The 22,427-nt window shown below is 55.7% G+C and overlaps 2 protein-coding genes across 3 annotated transcripts in view; one reads left to right on the top strand and one right to left on the bottom strand.

The window, feature by feature from the left end:
* Window positions 1-1,726: 1,726 nt before the first annotated feature.
* GNAT2 (G protein subunit alpha transducin 2) lies at window positions 1,727-9,988 on the top strand. Its single transcript, XM_028502811.2, has 8 exons — window positions 1,727-2,058; window positions 3,682-3,724; window positions 4,034-4,175; window positions 4,643-4,800; window positions 6,672-6,800; window positions 7,042-7,171; window positions 8,369-8,522; window positions 9,068-9,988. The coding sequence occupies exons 1-8, from the start codon at window positions 1,941-1,943 to the stop codon at window positions 9,256-9,258; spliced, it is 1,065 nt and encodes a 354-aa protein (XP_028358612.1). The 5' UTR covers window positions 1,727-1,940; the 3' UTR covers window positions 9,259-9,988.
* Window positions 9,989-15,983: 5,995 nt separating this feature from the next.
* The window catches only part of GNAI3 (G protein subunit alpha i3), a 37,888-nt gene continuing 31,444 nt past the window's right edge, over window positions 15,984-22,427 (bottom strand). Inside the window, exons 8-9 of one of the 2 annotated variants that reach the window (XM_028502896.2) lie at window positions 18,927-19,139; window positions 15,984-18,841 (exon numbers count right to left, since the gene is read on the bottom strand). In XM_028502896.2, coding sequence (XP_028358697.1) covers window positions 18,949-19,139 — 191 coding nt within the window. In that variant the 3' untranslated portion in view covers window positions 15,984-18,841; window positions 18,927-18,948. Of the gene's footprint in view, window positions 18,844-18,926; window positions 19,140-22,427 lie in introns of both variants that reach the window. The other variant, XM_036015803.1, reaches the window with a different exon arrangement.

The raw sequence follows: 22,427 nt of genomic DNA, 5'->3' as shown, positions 1-22,427 counted from the left end.
TTTTCTCTGAGGTCAGCAAGCACTGGTCAGTCTTGATGGAGAAAACGTGATTGCCCTGGACGGCGCCCCAGCGGCTGCCTGTTTCTCTGGAAGCCCTGGGAGGGAGGCCAGGCTCCGGGCCCAGTGCGGCTCCCTGCGATCCCCAGATACGCAGCTGCAAGGCGGTGGGGAGGAGGGGGGGGGGTCAGGGGGGCTCAGCTCCTGGCAGGTGGGGGGCCTAGGCTGCACCCTTTCTCAGCCCCTATGGCTGCTGCTGCACGACCCCAGCTGGAAGAGGAAAGAGAAAGTACAATCTTTTGAGCTCAGTGCTTCCCTGCATGGGCGGCACGTTGGAATCACTGCAGGAAACTCAAAAATCTCCCTGCCTGGACAGCATTCCAGACCACTTCAATCAGCATGTTCTTCTCTTCTTCTTTTTCTTTTTAAACAGCTCTTTAACTGAATTCCAATGTATACAGAACTGCTCTGGACCAGGGTTTTCAAACCTGTCAGATGACGATCATCACCTTGATTAGTTTAAAATACAGTTGCTCAGGCTCCGGGATTAGCGCTGGTGCCAGAACTCACAGACTCTAAAACACACCCTCCTGAGAACATGGAGAGCACGTGAGCATCTCAGAAACCAGATGCTCTTCCCAGCACAGTGGCACCTGTTCTGAGGAGGTGCACGCGCTTTCCAGGTGATGCCTGACGTTGGCAGGCCGGAAGAGAAACCGGTCCTGGGGCGGTCCCTGGGCAGCGCTTCCCCGCCTCCGGGTCCTCGATGTGGCCCACGATGCCGTTAACGACACGGGTCCGGAGGGAGCCGGCCTGGGTTAAGGCCCGAGATTCCGAAGTTCTGACAAGCTCCGGGCGACCTGTGCTGGGCCTTGCACCTCGTTTGGGTGGCAAAGTCCTCAAGGATCTCCTTCAGAGGAGGCTCCCTGTCCTCACATCTCCGCGGGAAGGAGCGGCCAGCCTCAGGGCCAGACGGAGGGCCAGGCGGGGGCTGCCCCAACCGCTGAGAAGCCAGCGACAGAGCCCGGTCTCCCGGGGACGCAGCTGGCTGCGGGGGCAGTACAACCCTCACACCCCGAAGACCAGCCAAGCTCACTCACCGAGGGAAGGGCAGCCTCAGGAGGCTTTCGTGGAGGGGGGGGAAGCAGCCCCATTCTCCCCACCATGTACCCCCTTTCCTTCTCTCTTCCTCCCCCGAACCTTTCCTGAGGACCCAGGTGAAAGCAAGTGCGACGTGAAGTGAGGGCTGCTGACTGAGGCTGGTAGGAGAGATGAGCCAACAGAAGGAAGGAGCTTCGAGCTTCCTGCAGGAGCTGGGGAAGCACGGCTCATCTTCCCACGCGAGGGCGGCGCCCCACGCAAGCGAGCGCTCGGGCCAGGCCCGCCCGCTGGGGTGGAGGAGTGGGCTCGGACACCTTGAAACCGAGACCCTAGAATCAGGACTCGAGTGGAGCTTCCTGTGCTTGCGCCTCGAACCTCCGGCACCGAGAAGCGAGTGAGTCTGGGAGGGAGACTTTTAGGGGGTCGGCCCCTCCAAAGCAGGGGCAGCCGTCATCTCATTCCAGAGGCCCGGGGCCCACCCCGTGTCTTCCTGTGTCAGACACAGCAGCTCACTTCCCCGTCGCAGACGCACTCGAGTCTTTGTCCTTTGTCACAGTGAGCTCTTAATCGGCTTGGCCTGTCACACCACTGGATGCAAAGGCTGTGGTCCCCAGACACGGCAGGTCTCCAGCTGGGGCAGGAGTCCCGGCCAAGGCAGGGAGGGAGCAAGATCCAGAGCCTGCTCCTTCCCCCGGCCCCCTGGCGACCGGCTTTTTGGGACTGAGACACTGATGCCCAATCCCGATTTCCTTTTCCTCCTCCTTTCCTCTCACAGGTAGGAACCCCCGAGGGGGGAAGCAGAAGGGCCCGGAGGAAGCGGCCTGGGAGGGGACGGCAGGAAGATGGGGAGTGGAATCAGCGCGGAGGACAAGGAGCTGGCCAAGCGGTCCAAGGAGCTGGAGAGGAAGCTGCAGGAGGATGCGGACAAGGAAGCCAGGACCGTGAAGCTGCTGCTGCTGGGTGAGCGGGATGGGCAGGTCCTGTTCCTTCCTGCCCATCCCGCATCCCGGATGGGGACGGGTTCCGCCCAGCCCGTGGGGAGGCAGGAGGACCGGCCTCGTTTCCTCTACCCACTCAGTCTCACGCTGGGGGGGGGGGGGGGGGTCAGGAGCTCTAGGGCTGAGCCCGGCCACCCCGGCCAGATGCAGAACGCCAAAGCTACGCTGGCGCCGTTCTGCTAGCCCTTGAACCACGTGGGCACGGATGGACCCGCCCAGCTCCAAGCAGAACCAGAGCCAACGCCTCACGGCTTGGCAAATGCCGGGAACCCTGGGCCCTCAGACCGGGACCCAATCTGCAGCCAGAGAAGGGCTTCGGGGACGCAGAAGAGGAGGGTGGACGCAGATGGTCTATCGTATAGCTTAGATCGTCAGAGTCACGTACTCCAGGGACAGGCCGCCTGCCCGGCACGCTGGTTCCTCCTGATGGGGGAGGAAGGGAGTCTGCCGCCGGAGCAGCGTGCTCCTGGCTCCCTGGCCGGTAGCTGCCTCTAGAGCCCCACCAGACAGGGGTGGGGGGGTGGTGTCCTACACCTGATGAGCTCCTAAGCCGATCAGGGAGGCGGGCTGAAAAAAGCACAGCACCTCAGTGGCCAGTCAGAAAAACCGCGTGTTGGACACTCGAACCCCTTAGGCGTGCAGAGGGATCTGGATGACGGCCTGGCTGGGCGGGGTGTGCCTGCCCAGAGCAGCCTGGGGACAGGCGCCAGCTGTCCTCCGCCCCTCCCACCCCCCCCCACCCCCCCAGCCGACGTGTGGCGCGGGCCCTAGGGACACACTACAGGGGCACGCCTCTCTAAGCTGGACCCAGACTCCAGGGAGCCAGGAGGCCGCAGAGGGGGAGGAGACTAGGCCACTAAGAGAGCTTTTAAGCCTAAGCTGCTTGCTTCCACGTTCAGGATAAGCAGCTCAGAGGGCCCAGCTCGGGAGAGGGGGGAGGGGTGAAGGCATGGGGGGGGGGGGCGGTGCAGACCAGGGGAGAGGGCCCGAGGGTAGGTGGTGGTGATGGAGGGACAGCGGCCCGTGAAGAGGAGGATATTAGGGCATTTTAGTCAATGAAGGAGACGGAATGAGGATGGAAAACCAGTGGTTTGGTGGAGAGACCCAGCTCTCTCCACTCCTGCTCCACGTCCACGCTCCCGCGTGAACCGGGCCGAGGGGAGAAATGGGCTCGAGGAGCTCCCCACCCCTGCCGGTTTGCTCCGTGGTTCTCAGTGGGCTCTGCCCCCCCCCCCCCGCCACGGGCACATCTGGAGGCACCTCTGGCTGTCTCGACTGTCAGCGTGGAGCGCGGCCGACTTCTGGGGGGTAGGGCCCAGGAACACAGCTCAGCACCCTCCACTGGGCAGGATGCCCCCCCCCCCCGCCCCCGCCACAAAGGACCATCCAGCCCAAAATGCAGGCAGTGAGAGGGGAGAAACTGCTCCAAGTCCAGAGCGAAGGGCCTGGGCTCACGGCCAGTGGCAAGGCAGGGCCCCCGTCACCCCTGCTCGGTCCCTCATGTGGTGCCAGCGAGGACGGGCCGCCTCCCCGAGGGGTGGGGAGAGTGGGTGCAAACCTGGAGCGTGAGCCCCTCTCCCTGCAGGGGCCGGGGAGTCGGGGAAGAGCACCATCGTCAAGCAGATGAAGTGAGTAGCCCCGCAGGAAGGGCCAGGGCGGGCTGCAGGAGTCCCAGAGCCCGTGCTGGCACTGGGGCCGGGGGGGGGGGGGGGGGGGGGGGCTCCTGGCTGGGGAACCCTGACATAAAGGGTGGAAAGGACCTGGTGCCCCTCACGGGCACACCCCTCGCCCCTCCAACTCTCCACCTCAGGGCAGCAGCAGGAGCAGATCAGGTGCTCATGACCCTTCACTCCCCCCCCACCCCAGACTCCCGGCCCCTGAGGCCCCTGTGGTCCGGCTGCCCCGGGCAGCTAAGGGGCGGGTGTGCACTCCCGCAGGATCATCCACCAGGACGGCTACTCTCCGGAGGAGTGCCTGGAGTACAAGTCCGTCATCTACGGCAACGTGCTGCAGTCCGTGCTGGCCGTTGTCCGGGCCATGTCCGCGCTGGGCATCGACTACGCCGAGCCCAGCCGTGCGGTACGTGCTTAACGGTGTGTGGTCAAGGGCGGGTGGAAAGAAATGGACCAGGGCGTGGTCCCGACACACCAAGGTTGCAGGTTCAATCCCCGGTCAGGGCACATACAAAATCAACCAATGAGTGCACCAGCGCTGATGGGTTCCTCTGCACCATCTCGCCTGCTTCACCGGCAGCCTGGTCTCTAAGCCCCCAGTGTCCCTGAGCAGAGGGCGAGTCCTGTGGTGGGGTGCCTGCAGACTGAGGATGGAAGGTGGGGGACACCTGAGGAAGGCCCCAGGACCTCTGCTCCCTGCGGGGAGCCCAGGACCGGATAGACCGCCACCTAGCACCTCTCAGAAATTAGTGTGCTTTCTGAGACAGAACCTTTGCCGGCCGCCGTCCCCGCACCGGGCTGTGGGAGCAATGCCAAGCACCCCCCTGGCTGCAGGACCCCGGCCCCGCCCCCAGCCAGCTTTCTGCCTTGCAGGAGGACGGGCGGCTGCTCAGCCACCTGGCCGACTCCGTCGAGGAGGGCACCATGCCCCCTGAGCTGGTGGCGGTCATCGGGAGGCTGTGGCGGGACGGCGGGGTGCAAGCCTGCGTGGACAGAGCCGCGGAGTACCAGCTCAACGACTCGGCCTCCTAGTGAGACTGGCCGGGCTGGGCTGGGCGGGAGGAGGCGGGGCCGCCTTCCGGGAGAGACTCTGGGCCGAGGGCTGGAGACTGGGCACCAAATGCGGCCCGGGTCCCGGCTGGTTGGGCTCCCGCAGGGTTTTACCGCGGGTTGGGCCTGACGCCTCCTTCAGGTCGGGACATGGGCCGCTCTGTATCGCTTCCCATGGGCCCGTGAAGCTGAAGGCCCCAAGTTCAAGCCGGAGGAGCTCTGTGCAGCAGCCCTCAGCTGGCCCCTAAGCCTCACATGTCACCGCTCCCTTCAGAACCAGGGCCGCTGGGACGGCCGGCTGGCCGGCCCCACAGTCTGCCCCCTCGTCCAGAAGGCCCCGGTGCATCATGGCCCTCTGAGGGCCGGATTTTTCTAGCTTTCTAACCCAGACTCTACGTAGGCCACTAACCAGAAATGATGGCAGTCCCTTCGCTCATTCCGTCTGTGCCCCCGGGTGCCAGGGCGTGGTGGGGCACAGACAGCGCCAGGCTAACCAAGGGTAGCCGGTCAGAGATGGGAGCAAGCAGCTGTGCAAAGCTGGTTCCAAAACCACGAGGCGCAGAGTGCGTCCGTCAGTCTGACCTCGAACAGCGAAGCTCCGTGGACAGACGGGCATGAGCTCCGCAGTCCAAGGCACGCCCCGGCTCAGCCCTCGTCCCGTCCTCGGATCTGGTGACGCAGTGCTCTGACGGTCCCCGGGAGGCCCCTCCCTCGGAGGCTGCGCTGGGCACACCACCTCGTTTCATCTGCAGAAGCTTTCGAGGCAGACAGGACCCTCCAGGAGTCCTGTCTACAGAGGAAAACGGGGCTTCAGAGCAGCTCATTCACTTCGAGCACGACTGATAGGCTCCTAGTCACGTAAAGAAGCGGCCGGTTTGAGTTCAGGCTGGATGTGCAGTCCGGTCTGCTTGTCCACAGTTGTTTCTTTTTAATTTTTACCCACAGTGCACCACGGTGCCTCTCGCCCCCAAACGAGCCGTGTAACTCCTCTGAACCCTCCCGTCGTCTGTGACGCGGGACACGGCGCCGAGGCTCCCGAGAGCAGCCGAGTGTGCAAACTCAGAGGCGCCTGCACCCAAGGGGTGCTCGTGCGACCCCCTCCCCACTCCCTCTCGGCGCCTCCTCTCCACGTCTGCCCTCCTCCCCCTTCTTCTCTAACCCGTTTTTATGGGAGCTGTCGCACCCTATAAAAGTAGAATTGCACAACGAATCGCCTGGCTTCAACCGTTACCGACGCGTGGCCACTCGCATTTCATCTTCTCCCCCCACTGGGTTACGTTGAAGGAAATCCCAGATATCCTATGACTTCACCCTAAAAATGTCACCGTGTCTCTAAAAATGACTCTTTTTAAGAAAGAAAGCACTATATAATCACGACACCTAAATATTAAATAATTCTCGAGTGTCATGAAATACCCGTCTCCCCATCGTGTGGAGTTTTCCCCAACCTGGTTCAGGGTGTACACTCAGTCCACGCGTCACAGTGGTTGCTGTCCCGTGTCCCTGCCGGCCCTCTTCGCCCACTCCCACTTTGGGGTGGGACTTCCGGCACCCATCGCAACCACCGAATCTCGGTCTGGAAACCCCGTAGCCAGGGGAAATGCGAGGACGTCACCTGACCCGACTCACAAGGGCAGGACCCTGCGGCAGAGGGGCCCGGCCCTCAGCCCGCCCCACACCTCCCTCTGCAAGGACACACGAGGGTTTGCCGGGAAGAGCCTTAGGCTGAACAGCACGGACTCTGGCCCTGGTTCTGTCACGTGAGGCTGTGCGCCTATGGGGGAGGTCCTTTACCTTTCCTGGCCTTGGCTGTGGAAAATCTAGGATCATCAATGCCCATGACTTTTCTCAGCTACCTGAACCAACTGGACCGGATTACGGCCCCCGGCTACCTCCCCAGTGAGCAAGATGTGCTGCGCTCCAGAGTCAAAACCACAGGCATCGTGGAGACCAAGTTCTGCGTCAAGGACTTGAACTTCAGGTGAGCGCGAGGCCCCTGAAGGCACCACAGGCACACGCACAGTTCCCTGGGGGCGCGGGCGCGGGCGTGCCTCCCGACCTTCACCGGGGCCCGGTCCGAACACGCGTCCTACTCGCCCTGGACACACGGCTCCCATCTCACGGCCAGCTGGCCCCACGGGAGCCGCCTCCCATGGGCAAACACCCGGTGCACGTGGTCATACGCTGGCCACACCTGCGAGGACGGTCATTTCTCCCCGCAGGATGTTTGACGTGGGAGGGCAGCGGTCGGAGCGCAAGAAGTGGATCCACTGCTTCGAGGGGGTCACCTGCATCATCTTCTGCTCGGCCCTCAGCGCCTACGACATGGTGCTGGTGGAGGACGACGGAGTGGTGAGCCAGCCGCTGCGGCGCCGGGCAGCCTGGGCGGACATCCTGGGCGGCCCCCACGACCCTCCCTCTGGGAGACGGGTCACTGCAGTGCCCCTCTACCAACCTCCTAACAGACCGGGGCCTGCAGGTTTAGGAGACAGGGGCTCTGCAGGACAAGTGTCGGCCCAGACGGTCACCTCCTGAGTCTGAGACCGCGGAGGTCAAAGGCAGGGGCGGCGCTGACCTCACACCGGCGTCTGCTCCACCAACGGAGGCCCAGCCGCTGACGGGGCGGAGACAGAGCTCCGGCCCGCCCCCCCTCCCCTTGCTCCAGTTCTTCTCCCTTCTCCTCAGTAGTTCAAGTTCACGTGTGAGCACCCTAAGTATCTTCCAGCCAAGTGTCTCACAGGGCCCCTCATTTTCCAAGACCGCTTCAAGTCTCCGAGGTCTCCCGAGGTCTTCAAGGGCTTCCTGGGAGTGCTAGCGATGACAGAAGGCTACAGCTTAGCTTGTCCTTATCAGGTGACGAGGGTGGAGGTAGCTAAGAGCACGCATGCCTCGGGACTCCACGGGCCCGCTCCCCGAGACCAGGCCGGTGTCTGGGGCACTGGGCAACCTCTGCAGACACATGGTGGCCTCTACCCATCACGCATGGTGGCTATCGGTCGGAGAAGGACATGGGGGTGGGGAGAGCTTGTGTGTGGCCCTGGGAAGCCCCCCAGCCCTCACCCCTGGGCACCGGGGTCAAAGGATCTCCACTGCGTTCCCGCACACAATGAGGCCCAGGGCTCTGTCACGGAAGCCTCTGGAAATCATCCTGGGGACGCAGGTCGGCACACGCTAACCCGGGCCCAGCTCCAACCCCACGTCAGGGGCACTGATGGAGGTCAAAACCCTCAGCTGTGCCCTGGCCGCCACTGACCTGCATAATAACATCCTTGACCTTCACAGCCAGGGACATTCTCCGTACGTGCTCTCATTGACTGTGCACGGTGACCCCGTGAGATAGGGAGACAGGCTCTGAGAACTCGGTGGTTTTCCCCCAGCCCCACGGCCAGGGCGGGAAGGCGAGAAGCCGGGGTCCTCTGGCTGGACTAGAGAGAGGGACGCATTCCCCCGTCTCGCCCTCACAGCTGGGGCGCTAGCCTCCGCACGGGGGCAGGCAGCCAGGCACCCCCGGGCCGGCCTGACGCCCCTCTGCCGGCTCGCTCTCCCCAGAACCGCATGCACGAGTCGCTGCACCTGTTCAACAGCATCTGCAACCACAGGTTCTTCGCGGCCACGTCCATCGTCCTCTTCCTCAACAAGAAGGACCTCTTTGAGGAAAAGATCAAGAAAGTCCATCTCAGCATCTGTTTTCCAGAGTACGGCGGTAAGCGAGTGCCGAGGGCGGGAGACAGCGGTGGTGCGTTCTCGGTCAGGACGGCCCGGGGCCTCGTGTCCCGGGCCCAGGAGACGCAAGGGGACGGTCTCTGAGGAAGGAGTGCTCAGTGAACCCCCGCTCTGCCAGGCTGGTGACCCCTCGTCCCCTCAGTACTCCCTCCTCTCGGGAGCTCTGCGATGACAAGTGGTGTTTGGACGTCTCAGCTGAGAGCCGTGGGCATCCAGCCCGAGGCCCGAGGCCCGAGGGCTCTGGAGCAGAGCCCGAGTCAAGACGCAGGGGGGCCCCTGCTATTCCAACAGTAGCTGCCAGCAGCCAGGGGCGGAGACGCAGACGCCGCTCCCCTCGGTGTCTCTGCTCCCCCCCAGGGAGGAACGTGGGAGGGTGACACAGGAGGGGACCCTTCTCCGGCCCAGCAGGCCCCCGGCCGCAGCTAACACGGCATCCTGGGGACCCGGTCCGCCGCCTGAACAGTAAGTGAGCAGCTGAGGAGTGTCCATTCACCCCGCTTCTTCACTGTCTTTTCCGGAAACCAGGGAACAACTCTTACGAAGATGCAGGGAGTTACATCAAGAGTCAGTTCCTCGACCTCAACATGCGAAAAGACGTCAAGGAGATCTACAGCCACATGACCTGCGCCACGGACACGCAGAACGTCAAGTTCGTGTTCGACGCGGTCACGGACATCATCATCAAAGAGAACCTCAAGGACTGCGGGCTCTTCTGACCGCCGCCGCTTCCCGAGTGTGCGCCGTGCTGATGGGACCGGGGTCCAGGCGCTCTCCAGCGGGACACCACGCGCCGTGACCCGGGGATGAGGGCACCCTCCCCTGGAGACGGGGCAGGCATGGTCGGGACGGCCCTCCCACCTGTGCTCGTGGCAGGGCGGCCCGCGCAGTTTAAAGAGCCCAAGGCCAGCAGTCCGAAGACCCGGGTTCCAGCACTGGTTCTGCACCTTACTGGAAAGTGTAAACACGTCCTTTGTCTGAGCGTGAGTCCCTCCCCTCCAAAACGAAGACCGTCCACTGCTCTGCTGCCTCTCAGGGTTACTCTGACCATCACAAATGTAACAGAAGGGAGGGTGCAGAAAGGCTGTGTGGTTAGTCTCGGACAGAAACCCTGCATGGCGGCTGCCGTCTGGGAAACGCAGCACCGGGTTTCCCGATGAACTGCCCCAAGCAAAGCAGAAAACAACAACAGAACCACACCATGAAAAACAAGCCATCAAGCTAAGGCAACACTGAGATCTGTCAGTGGTGGGTTCCTAAGATCTGGATGGCTGGAGAGGCAAGTTAGTGTCCAAGGCACGTACCTAAAAACAATCATCTTTACTAAGCATAGACTCTCCCTCCTCCCTCCTCCACGCTGCTAACGAGACAAAGTTTCCTTTAGCTCTAAGTAACTGTTTCTCAGCTACACAAGCCACTTTCTGAGTAAACTGGGAGCGTGTCAACACACTCGCACTCAAGAGTACTACAATGATTTTATAGCTGCGACTTCTCCCTGACAGAATTGGGAGTAAGCGAGCAATCCTAAAATTCTCATTGCAACTGCTGCATGTTTCCCAACAAAACAGGCAGCTGATCTTGCTTCAGGCAGTAAAAACCTGTGCGGTTGAGGGGGGACTCCTGTGAGGCCTGGCTGAAAACAACATCTTCCCAAACAAACCAAGTAAATTGCCCCCTTTTAACTCCTTGGAGGGGAGAGGAAGCTAGCTTTGCATGCATCGTCACAGGAGGGGGTGAAGCCGAGTACAGATTTAGCATTCACAACTGCTCCTGAGGAAGGCTCTTGGCATCCAGCTTCAGTCTATAAAAGAATGTGTCAGTTAAAATGAAAACACTCTCCTTGCCAGCAACACACTTCCCCACTTAGGCTGCCACTAGCCCCAGTGATACCAGAGAGCCGTATGAGCCTGGAGCACACCGAGGGAAAAACTCGGGGCTGTTAAAATTGGATTCATTTGCTAGTCTGGCTCCTGGAAAAGAAACCAACTTGGGAGGATTACCAGAGAATCCAGGGAAATGACTCTGCCTACTGTCGACGAACACACTTCGGCCCCAGAAAAAGCCAGGGTGAGACGTCTTGCATCCGTGAGCCTGTGCGGGGACTTTTCCAAGCGGCTGGCTTCAACTCGGACTCACTTCTGAGTCTTCCCCCCCCACCCCCACACCCCAAACACAAGGGAAAGTTTTAGAAAGTCCCAGAGGTAGAAGAAGGGAGCCAGCTGGGCTGTGTGGGCTCAGGAAACAAGCAACAGAAGCAAAACAAGGGCCCTGGGAACTCTGGAGAGCGAGCAATGGTGCGTGCCTTGCGGGAATGAAAGGGAGGAAGATGTAGGGGAGGGGTGCTCCAGGGAAAGGGGGAGGGGTGCTCCAGGGAAAGGGGGAGGGGAGGAGGGGAAGAGAGAGAGAGAACACCCTTTTTATTTTTTATGGGTCCTTGGGCAGTTTGATGAAACCTCTGGGCCTCTTCTCAATACTTAAGAACGCCTGAAATAAACTGGGAATCGCTCGGAAAGCCAGCACACCAGGTGCAGTTCCAGGTGGCGGCTCTGAAGCACCCGGCAGAATCCTCACCAGAGTTGCGGCCTTGTCTACACAGGCCCCCAACGCAATCCATCCGCTTCATCCACCTTCAAACAGGGAAGCCCCACCTCCCCACACTCACGCCGCGCTCCTTCCTGCTTTCATGAGCTTTCCCTTGATCTCCGACTCCAGGCAGGATTCCTTCTGGGCCAGGCTAGGAAGGCCTATCCCAGGCACCCCTCCCCCCTCCCATCACTGGTGTTTCTGCAGAACCTGCCCCAAGTTCACGGGCATGGACACGGTCAGCGAGACAGGCCTCCTGGAAGAACAACGTCTAGCAGAATGAAAGTCTAGTTCAACTGCCCCCCTTTTCTCTGGTTGATGTCCCAACTTTTCGCTGGTTTGTACGCAGTCACACGAGCCACCTTGCACGAACACCCACAAGCTCACTCTGGAGGCGGAAGCAGCGGTGCCCAGGGCAACCGTGGTCTGCGGCTGCTTCGGGATCTGTTTACTCGTCTGACGATGCTCTCCACCAGAACTCTCCGGGCCAGTCCACGTGGGATAAAACTCTGGGGCCTTGGCCCTCAATCCCCCTGCACCCCAGAAAGGCGTCAAAATGACCGCGGGAACTCTGGGCCAACACGGGCTCGCCTCTGGGTGCGAAGGTGAATGCTCTGGACAGGTTTCCCCGAAGGGCATTATTCCCTCCCCAGCTTGACGGGCAGGCCCCCAGGTGGCCCCCAGACTACACCCAGAGCACACTCGTACTGTACACACAACTGGTTTATTTTTGTCTCATGGGCTTTTTGACTAGTGCGCATGAAGAGTTCTCTTTGCATATAATAGCTGCTAGAAAGCTTAAAACCAAAATTAGCCACGTACTCACTCTGCTGTCTTTGCTTTCTTTTGCTTCCTTTTACATTTACACTATACTGTTAGCTTTAAGTACTTTTGTAAGTGATCAGAAGTTCTTTTTTTTTTTTTTTTGTTATAAGGTAGGTCGGAAAGAAATTTTCAATCCTATTTTCACCAACTGCAACCCTAACCATTCTAGGCCCCTCACTAGCAATTTGCAGATCAGGAACTAAGGCCCGGGGAGCTGGAGTGTCTGGGAAGGTCACACTGCCGGAGGTAGCAGAGAGAACTTCAAAACCGTCTTCTGAATGCAAAGCCCTCGACCCTTTTCTACCCACCAGGCTTAGTCCACACCGTCCAGGGAAGTCAGACTTCTCATTCTCCCAAGCTCCTCCCACTCCCAACCAAATTCTTGGTTATTTAATTGTGCAATCTCTAAATCAGAGATATTTAACATAATCATCTCCAAACTAAATACCAAGCAGTCTCAAATGGAATGCGAAATCAGCATAAAATGACAAAAGTAAGAACGGCTCTGTTTGTTGGAGGTGTCACTTCCTGTTCGTGTCCTTAGAGGGCAGCTCCCCCGCGCCCCCTGCTCTGAGGGATTCCGCACTGGAGACGGCACACCCGTTGGAAACCAGGTTCCACGGCACATGTACACCTGCTGAAATTTGTTACCCCCCCAAAAATACAGTGTGACTGACACAAAAGGACACACACCCTGGGGTTCCACTTACAAGAGGAACGACAGTTGCCAGGGGCTGGGCAGCGAGGGAGTCGGTGTTTCCAGGGACAGAGCTCCAGGCTGGGCAGGCGGGAAGTTCCGGGCACGGATGGGGGTGCTTGGGGTGCAACAATGTGAATGCAGCTAATACCGCTGAGCTGTTTTACAATAACTACAACGGTAAGTTTGATGTTCTGTATATCTGACCACAATAAAACAGGGGGAAAAGCGTACACGGCAGCTGGAATGTGCCTGTACGTTTCTGTGGGGGAGGACTGGGTGAAAGCAGCACACAAGCTCAGTCCTAAAGGCAAAGTTAAAGACTTGCATGTGTAACGAGTCCTGCTCTGGTGAACACAATTCACCCACATGCAGCCCAAACAGACCAATCAGGGCAGCCCCATCCCCACGGTGAGCAGTAACAGCGTGCGAAGCCCAGTCTATACTCGGGGATGTGCCGGGTGGAGGAGGTGGTGAAGGGGGGAGAGCCCCTAGCGACCCCTGCCCTCTCGACCCGGCACAGCCCCCGGAGCTCGGATTCCAGCAGGACCACAGGGTCGGGCGGGGACCACCAGTGCGCCAGGGCCTCTGGGGGTCCCGCGAGGTCAAAGCGTGCAGACGTTTCGGTGGGGACAAACAGCAGAAGGGACCCTTCTGCCTTCTGGTCATGAACAAGTGCTAGTATGAACAGAAAATAAAAAACTGGACTTAAATGCAAAATGAAGACCTTCCACCTGCTCCACATATAGTTGCGGTTCATTCCGGGTCTTCAAAGTGAGCGCGGGGAGCGGAGCCGGGGACAGACGGCCGGCCCCGGGGGTGCATCTGCGGGTCCAACCGCCCTGGAGCCTTCCGTGCCGTGCGGTGTCGGCCTGAGAACCGGGAGCACTCCCAGAGCACTTGTGTGACTGCTGTTCGATGACAACCACGGAACTTCACAGTCGGAACCTGCACGGAACCCTCAGCCAACAGAACAGGGAGGTAAGATGCAAGATTCCACAGCCAGCCGGGTGCAGAGGGAAAACAGAACCCAGCACGCCAAACAGCACTCCAGCCTCCCACGATTCCGAGGTCTCGGGACCCTTATCCCACACGAGCAAGAACGCGGTTAGAACAGGTAGTTTCTTGCCGTCTGTCCACTGGGAATTTCTCACACGTGGACCATGGGTGCATGAGGGAGGGAGGTAGGGGTTAGGACAGCGCTTTTCAATGGCTGTGCTGCAAGAATTTTTAAAACACGCAATATCTGACTGTGTAGCCAGGGCATGGACCTGTTTTCCCTTAGGCTGTCGAATCAGAAAACGACGACAGCCAACACAACAGCCCTCGGGTGTGGATGAATCCAAATGATAGCTATTTTTTTTTTTCAGACTGGAAAAAATATTTTTTGGTATGCCTCAGAATTTTAATAATTAGTTTGTGTGTGTGTGCCATGAGATGAAAAGGGTTGAAAACCGCTGGGTTGGGAGGTAGAAAAACCAGGTTGTGCAAAACGGGACACCCCTGCTCTCAGAGCCCGGAGCACAGCGAGGGCTCGCACCCTGAGACGGCGCGCCCCCGCTGAGCACTGACCACGTCTGCTGCTCGATGACCCGCCCGGACTCCAGGCGGAGGAGACGTTAGTGCTGCCCACAGACCCTTCTGCACCCGCCTCAGCCACGCGCTCCCCCACGGCTCCCCGAGCGCCCCCCCCCACCCCCGCCCCAAGGCTTCCACTCCCTGGCTCAGGCTGCAGGCTTTGCTCTTTTCCCACCGACGGTAAATGTTCGTGTTTTTACACACACAGGTGGTGCTATCCTGGGCTTTTATCTTTCCTTTGGTGTGAGTGTCTTTCAGTTTCCACTGCATAAATAAATGCAGTGAAATAAATACAATGTTTAGAAGCCCGTTTCGTTTTAATTTTGTATAAAAACTAAGTATCTAAAATGTAGGAATGTTCTCTGACCAAACAGTCCTCACGCTAAATGTTTTTGGGGGAAGGCACGGTAAGCCACGTATAAAAGGTGCTTGTTGTTGGCAAATACAAATAACTCAGCCGTCCCCTGGGCATGCTGCTGTTACCTGTGCTCGGCTTGTGCTGGTATTTAATACCAGGTGCGCTCAGCTGTCCCCAGTGCTGGCCCAGGCCGGAGGCATCGGAACCACCCGGGGCATTTTTAGTTAAAAGTGCTTGCTCCCAGTCTGGTCTCAGACATCTTAATGCAGTAGTAGCTTAGCCAAGGAATGCACACACCTTAATCCTGCATCTCTAGGGTAGCTACTCCTATACACCGTTCCTTATCAACCTATTCCCGCGAAGGCTGAGTCAGACTAGCCCTGGGCTCGACCCCGTATCAGACATGCCGGCCCTGGCCCTGACTTGTCCCCACGTGCGCCCTCCTCAGTGGAAGGAAGTGCTCGTAAAAGGCTCTGGGAAGCTGGGGGGGGGGGGGGGGGGGGGCGGGGGCGGGTTTTAAAACCAAACAAAGGTAACGTAACAAACACCATGACCATCCTGGGCATGAGTTTTCCGGGCCTCTTACATCTTTCTTTTACTTTCCAATAGTTGGCGGCAAGACCAACCTTTTCAAACTGAACTTTTAGAGAGAGAACATGTGATTTGCTGTCCCACTGACTGATGCACCAGCTCCTCGGCGGACTGTGGCCCATGCCCCGACCGGAAATCAAACCGGCACCGTAGGGGTGACACTCTAGCCAGCTGAGCTGCCGGCCAGGGCAAGACTTTCAGCGTGAAGCCTCGAAGCAGCGGTGGGTTTGCTCTTGTGCTCGGACGGCCTCGAAGCTCCGAGGAGAGCTGCGGCCAGCCCGGGGCCACAGCCCTCGCCCGCGCCGTGAAGCCTGGAGAACACAAGCACGACCCGGCAGGCAGGCCGGGAAACCGAGATGGCTTCCGGGCAGCACCACGCAGGAACGACTTCGTGAGTGACGTGAGTGACGGGCGTCGGTGCTGTTCTCGGTTTGTACACGAGTGAGCGGAGAGGACTCCTCTTTCTGGAAAGGGGAAACCGCCTGGAAGGGGGGATCAGTCAAAGGCAGCGTGTGGTTGGAAGGCAGCCAGCCTTACCTGGCGTGCGCCTTGGAGCAAGGGGCTCCGCAGCAGGAGACCCCAGAACTGCGCTACGCAAGTGGCGGCGGATGAGGAAACCAGTCAGGCCAGACGAGAATGTCCGAAGAAAGTCACGACCACAAATCAGAGAACGGCGACCAGCAGGTATGGAAATAAGGTGGGCCAACGAATTAGGAGAACCAGCAATTATTTTTAAATACTCCAAAATTGGCATGTAATAAAACAAATACATGGGAGAATAAACAGAAGAACAAGGCAAGAGAACAGTTTTTAAAATTTTGGTCCATCTATTCTTAGAATGCAGCACGTTGTGAAAAAAACAATCCATCAGGGCAAATAAAGAAGTGATACACTGAACTAGACTTAGAAATCTAACAGTCTAAGAGGAAAAGGTCATCTCAAGATCCACGTACGAACAACGCAGGAGTTTCTGGAATGTGCACGCCAGGAGGCGAGCCCTGTCACGAGGCCGAAAGCCCGGGTGGCCAGCTGGAGGAGACACGCCGTCAGCGGCTCGGCCTGCGGGCCTTCCTGCCAGGGCTCTACAGACTGGCCGCCATTCACTGAAATCTAATGTTCTCTCTCACGTGTGGTGATTCCTTGGGTGGTCCAAAGCCTGGCCACCTGAATTCTAAACCACCACCCATCACAAACCTCCAGCATCCTTCACAGACAGGACCCCGGGCAACCTTCAGTTTCTTTGATTACAATGATCAACCCTTTTTCTCCATCCTAGTAGATAGGACGTCTCACACCCATATTCTAGCTCTGCTGTAAGAAAAATTTTTTTATTTCAAAATGTGATAGTGATTAGCAAGGCTGCTGATCAGAATAACCTTTTGAAAGTTACAGATTGCTAGCCCGCCGGCCACGAGTCAGTCTCTGAGTTGGATCGGGAGATTTTGACTTAAGGCATGTTTGAAAACCACTGACTCACACGGTGCCCTGTGTCCACGAGGAATGGACATTTAGGTAAGTGATGTGGGGTGGTGGGTAAGGGATGGTCTTCACGTAAATAAAGAACAAGTGTGACTGTTGCAGAGACCAAGAAGTGGAGAACTACTACTATCTCTCACTAACGAAGGGCTAAAAATGAACATACAGACGTATTCAAATGAGAAGACAAAATGCCTTTTAAAATAACATGAATGTTTTGATGATCTGCTATTCTGGGTTATCGACAGCACCATCCCATTCGTTCAGACTACGGAGAGACTCCAGTTAAGGCAATGCTGGAGCAGTTCTCATAACCGGGAGATTCTATTTACAAAGCACAGTAAGAAGACAAACTCAGAACAAACAAGAACTATCAACCCTATTTACATTGTGGGCCTAAGTCAGTCGCCAGTTGAAGCCGATCATTTTCTTTCTTTTAGATCCAGTTTTCCCCAACCCTAAGAAAAATTTGTTAGCTAACACAGTTCACCATCTGCATATACTTCTCCAAAAAGAGTAAGAGAGAAAAAACAAAACAAAACAAAACAGAAACTACCAATAAAGGCACTGCACTCCTGCGGCTGACTCTCTGAACCAGATTCGACGACCACCACACCTCTCTTTTCGTTCGAACGTCACGTCCAAGATGAAACCAAATCCAGCCCTGGAAGACCGGACCCCGGAAGGCACTGCTCCAACTGCGAACGCGGAGTGCCCCGCATGCACCCCCTCGCCTGACTCCCGCGACCACACGCTGGGCACCGACAGGCGCCGTGCCTCGCACGGACCACGCCGTGGGCTGGGGTGACCGGGGCTCCGCACAGCCAGACCAGGAGCCTGGAGAGCGGTTCTGAGCACATCACCTACACAGACAGGACCTGAGGCCGCAGGCCGGCCGAGAAGCAGCATCACTATCGCCTCGGGGGACCTTTCCACCTGAACCCGCTCTCAGACAAAGGCCAAAGCACACTCAGCAGGGGCACAAAGAAACACAAGAAAATGTTTCCACAAAGGACTAGTTACAAACAGGGACAGACCTGGACTCTTTACTCACCATTTTAATACTGCTGCCAACTATGACAGATGAAAATCTGTACACACGACAAAGGGGAAGAAGGTCCCAAAATGCAATAGTTTCAGCAAAAGGAGGTACTAAGGATTACTATAACTAACACTGCTACAATAAAAACAATGGCAAACAGGGATTTGGCACCACATTTACAAAGGAAAAGCATGCACTGCTAATACACGTCCGATGTTGCCCACAAAGGAAGGGGCCGTGGAAGATGAGAAACAAAGGGCATCTTTTACAAAACTCCCTGTGACCGAGACAAACGAGCAAGAATCAAAGCTGTCGATTTAGCAGGGGTGTAGCAGCAAAGTCACTGGTTCTGTTTGAAATTTAGCAATTTGCATTTCTGGCTGGCAGCTGCCCTGGGTGTGTCTGAATCCAAGAAGTTGACTTTATCATACCACAGAAGTATTTACCTAGTAATTTGGTAAATCAGGTTAACCTTCAACCCTAAGCTTAAAAAAAAAAAAAGAGAGAGAGCTAGAATCTTATTACAGAACTTTCCAATGTAATTACCATTTAGAAACCATAATGGTACTTTCAACAGGATAGTAACATAAATTGCATCCAAAAAGCCGTAATTCTAGCCCCATAACTGAAGAATCAGATTATTATGGAAATATTCCATTCCAACCACACCAAGAGTAAAAACAACGGGTCCTACGGAGAGGAATGCTTTTAAGAAGATCTGCTCGTATCATGTGCATAGTTAAGACTGTGTGTTTTAATAAAGATTCTTTTGTAAACAAAGAAATAAAATTTAGTAAAGTTATTTATGGGAAAAATTGTTTTTTAAAGAGCTGCTGATGGTCTGTGAAGAAGTAAAAATAAAAAAGAGTAAGCTACGTATTGAAGTTCTGGGATGCAGCACCTCAATTTCACACCTGCACTAAACATTTGAGATTACGGAATCCAAATGAGTCTTGATCCATACTTTACAGTTGCTCCAATTCCCATGTCTGATTCTAGCATCTCACGTCAATGAGAGTTCCCTAGTACAGAGGCTGTGCTAAAGAGGGCTGAGATCCCGCAGGCTGCCACCATCGCTGGTCCCGGTCGTGCTCGCCGCTGCCCAGAGAGACAGCAAGAGGAGTCTGGTCTCGGCGCTCCCCACCGCGGCAACTAGAAAAGAAGAAGGTTCTCCATCAGAGGAGGTCGCGGAGGCGCACCACCGCCGCGCCGCTAACAGAGCCGCCAGGAGTGGTACCTCTCCGTCGCCTCCACACGCTTCAGTACAGGCCGCACTCCTTCAGGTTGTTCTTAATGATGACGTCCGTGACGGCGTCGAACACGAACTGCACGTTCTTGGTGTCGGTGGCACAGGTGAAGTGGGTGTAGATCTCCTTGGTATCTTTTCTCCTGTTCAGATCTTCAAACTGGCACTGGATGTAAGCAGCCGCTTCTTCGTACGTGTTGGAACCTGCAGCAGACACCCAATGACCTCAGTTCAAATCCTCCCAGCTGTCTGCACTCGGCGAAGGCAGGCCAGCACCACTTACTGATGGGGGGCGGGGGTGTGACCCCACTCTGAATATGAGCAGATTCCTGTATTTCTAGAACCGCTATTAGGTTTTTTCCTGAGAGCAGTCACATACCATTATAAAGGAAACAAAATCATCACACACAAAGATCCAGGAAAACAAAACTTTAAGTATTTCTTTCCCCTTTAATTTCGGCTTTTTGGCCAAATATCTAGAAAGTATAAAAGGAAACCAGAGAAGTAGGCGGATATGTTTCTAGAAGAACACAATTGTTTAAAAGGTCACAAACCCTGTGCTCCTTGGAGTGACTAAGTCACACTTTTCAAAATCATTCTATTGTTAAGAGGGCTTAGCCTCAGAGGTTTACGGCAATAATTTGAATAGCCAAAGGTAAGCTAATAGATGCAAAGGGAAAGGGCCCTCCCTGAATTATACACCTTTAAGTACTAAATTTTATGGCATGTGAATTGTATCTCCCTAATGCTGTTATTTTTTTTAAAGGTGGGGGAACCAAAAGTAAACCCCACCTGTAATGAACACCCTCTATCACCTGCACCCTGCACCATCCTGTCCACCTGCAAATCTGTTTGGAGGGGCCGGAGAAACTGGCTGCATTTCCAGAGAAATGCAACAAAAACACAGTTCTTCCTGTGAACCAGAGGCTACTTTCAGTGACATTAAACATGACAAAAAGACAAAACAACAAAACAAAACAAAACAAATCCCAGTAACTAAGTGTACAAAAACTAAATAACAAAGAAAAACTTAAGACAGAAATAGGTCTTATTTAAACAGAATATTTAAAGAACTGAAGGCAGGCAGCTTGGTAGCTGCTTGAAATGGTTTTCCTGAGATCTGCAGAACTTCCGTAACTGAAGAGACAGATGACTGAAAAATCAATTCTGTCTGGTAGGAACATCAATTGCTACTTGGGAAATCAGGACTGTGAGAGTCCTTCAGAATAAAGTCAATGGACACAAGGCTTGGAAGTATGTATGTGTACACACACACACACACACACACGTGTGTGCATGCGATGCGGCAACGAGGGCTCTCGGCTCTGTGTGAGGAGTCCTGGCTGGAACATTAGCGTCAACCCTTCCACTTGTCCTGGGAAAGACTTCTCTCTCCCCCTAAAGCCTGCCTGCTCCCTACACAAACCCACCCAGTGCTCACGCCCGCTCACTTGGAACGATGACCACATTTCCAACTTCCACGGGGCTTAGACTAGAATTCTAACCTTTTAGCTCGACACCTTGCTTTACAAGCTACGGCTATCTGTACTCATTTTTGTACCTTTGGTCTTAGAGATGTCTTTCTTCTGGTTCAAAATTCAGTTGTTCTGTCTAGACTCTTTTTTTAAAAGTTGAGGTAAAATTAACGTAACATACCTAAAGTGGCATGTCCTGTATTCACAATGTTACACAACAACCAGCTCCCTAGTTCCAAAATTTGTTCACCACCCCGGAAAGGTGTCCCTTAAGTTATGGCTCCCCATTCATTCCCCCACCCCTCAAAGTCCTGATAACCGCCAGCCAATCAATCTGCTCTCCATCTCTACGGATCTGCCTATTTTGGATGCATCATATAAAAGGAATCACACAAATGTGGTGTTTTGTGTTTGGCTTCTTCCACTCAGCATGATGCTGACGGGGTTCACCCAAGCCGCAGCACCCGTCAGTACACAGAGAGGAAGAGAGGCTCCTTTTCACGGCCGAACACCATCCCACTACCTGGGCATGCCGCTCTGTTCCCCTCATCAGAGCTGGGCTCGTGACTCCTCCTCTCCCCACCGCTTACAATTCTCGCTCCACCAATCACATCCACCTTCTGTAACTTTTCTTTTGCTACAGGTTCTTACCTCTAAGCCTATAAACATTCATCTGGCCCCGCACTCATTCACTCCGCTGAAACTGCTCTCAGTATTGGCCAAGCCCAGAGGCCACTTTCCACTGTGTATCTTTCTCTCTTTCCCTGTATACAGCACTGGTGGCCAGCCCTCGCTTCTTAAACTCTCCTCTTAGTTTCTGACACTTTGGCTCTCCTGGCTCTTCTCTCTCGACCTCTGTCAACCCTTCTTTCTCTCCTGCCGACAGAGGCTGGCTTTCAGTCTCATTCCCTCCACGGTCCTCCTCTCTCCTCATTCTGTATCATTACCCCAAGTCATTGTTCTCATTTCCATATTGCATCTCCAATCAACATGCCTTAAACCTGCAAGCTCCAAGGCCACGTGTACAGCTGTCTATCAGATAGCTCTATCTAGATGTTCCACAGACACTCCAGTATCTACATTCCTAAATACGATTCACAGCACAGCACCAGCACCCATTCAAGACAGAACTCTTGGACCCTGGCTGGTGCGGCTCAGTGGACTGAGTGCCGGCCAATGAACCAAAGGGAACGCTGCTTCAATTCCCAGTCAGGGCACATGCCTGGGTTGCAGGCAGGTCCCCCAGTGCGGGCCACACAAGAGGCCGTCACACACTGATGTTCCTCTCTCTCCCTTCCCCTCTGTCTAAAAATAAATAAATAAAATCTTTAAAAAAAGAGAGAAAAGGACAGAACCCCTGGGAGTGCCTGTGACTCCTCCCCACCCGTATCCTGGCCTCCTCACAGACGGCATTCGGTGTCTGCGCAGTGAATAAAGGTCACAGCGCTGCAGCCCTGGCGGTCACGTCTCTCCTAGGAATCTGGACCTGGGGCCAACTGACCCCAGTCTAGCTTCGTCTTTTAAATGGAGGAGACACAGGAACTGTGGCAGGACCGTCTTCTATCATATAAACCGAGCAGTAGAAAAAGTTGGTAAGGAGAGGGAGGATAAGGAAGACACAGGAAGAGGAGAAAAAGGAGGAGGGAAAGAAGTGTTTCCAGGGGTCCTGCCAGTTTCTAACTCCTAGTTCTAGCTGCATTAAGACATGTCTGCATTCTGCATTCTTGCCATAGCTTCTATGACACATACCTGTATCTTCACCAAAAGTTTTTGTTTGCATCCAGAGTCCTAATTCAACTCCCCTACTATCTTTTTTGCCATTGCCTGCATAATCTTTTTGAAGCAGTTTCTATGACATCATCTCCCCCAATTAAAATCCTCCCAGAGCTCCCTACTGTCCCAGCTAGAGAAACGAGGCCTTCCGTGAGCGTCCCCGAACATCTCTCCAACCGGTCCTTCCCCACTTAAAGTTCCGGCTACGCCAAGTTCCTGCTAGGCTCCAGAACAAATCATGTCA

This window comes from Phyllostomus discolor, chromosome 14, assembly GCF_004126475.2.
Source record: "Phyllostomus discolor isolate MPI-MPIP mPhyDis1 chromosome 14, mPhyDis1.pri.v3, whole genome shotgun sequence".
NCBI lineage: Eukaryota > Metazoa > Chordata > Mammalia > Chiroptera > Phyllostomidae > Phyllostomus > Phyllostomus discolor.
The sequence above is the reverse complement of the archived record's forward strand: the minus strand, read 5'-3'. Positions and strand labels throughout refer to the sequence as shown.

Excerpts from the sequence above, each read along its gene's own strand:
- GNAT2 (XM_028502811.2), top strand. The coding sequence starts at position 1,941 with ATGGGGAGTGGAATCAGCGCGGAGGACAAGGAGCTGGCCAAGCGGTCC. Across the intron at positions 4,176-4,642 it reads ACGCCGAGCCCAGCCGTGCG|GAGGACGGGCGGCTGCTCAG; the intron begins GTACGTGCTTAA and ends TCTGCCTTGCAG. Across the intron at positions 4,801-6,671 it reads CTCAACGACTCGGCCTCCTA|CTACCTGAACCAACTGGACC; the intron begins GTGAGACTGGCC and ends GACTTTTCTCAG.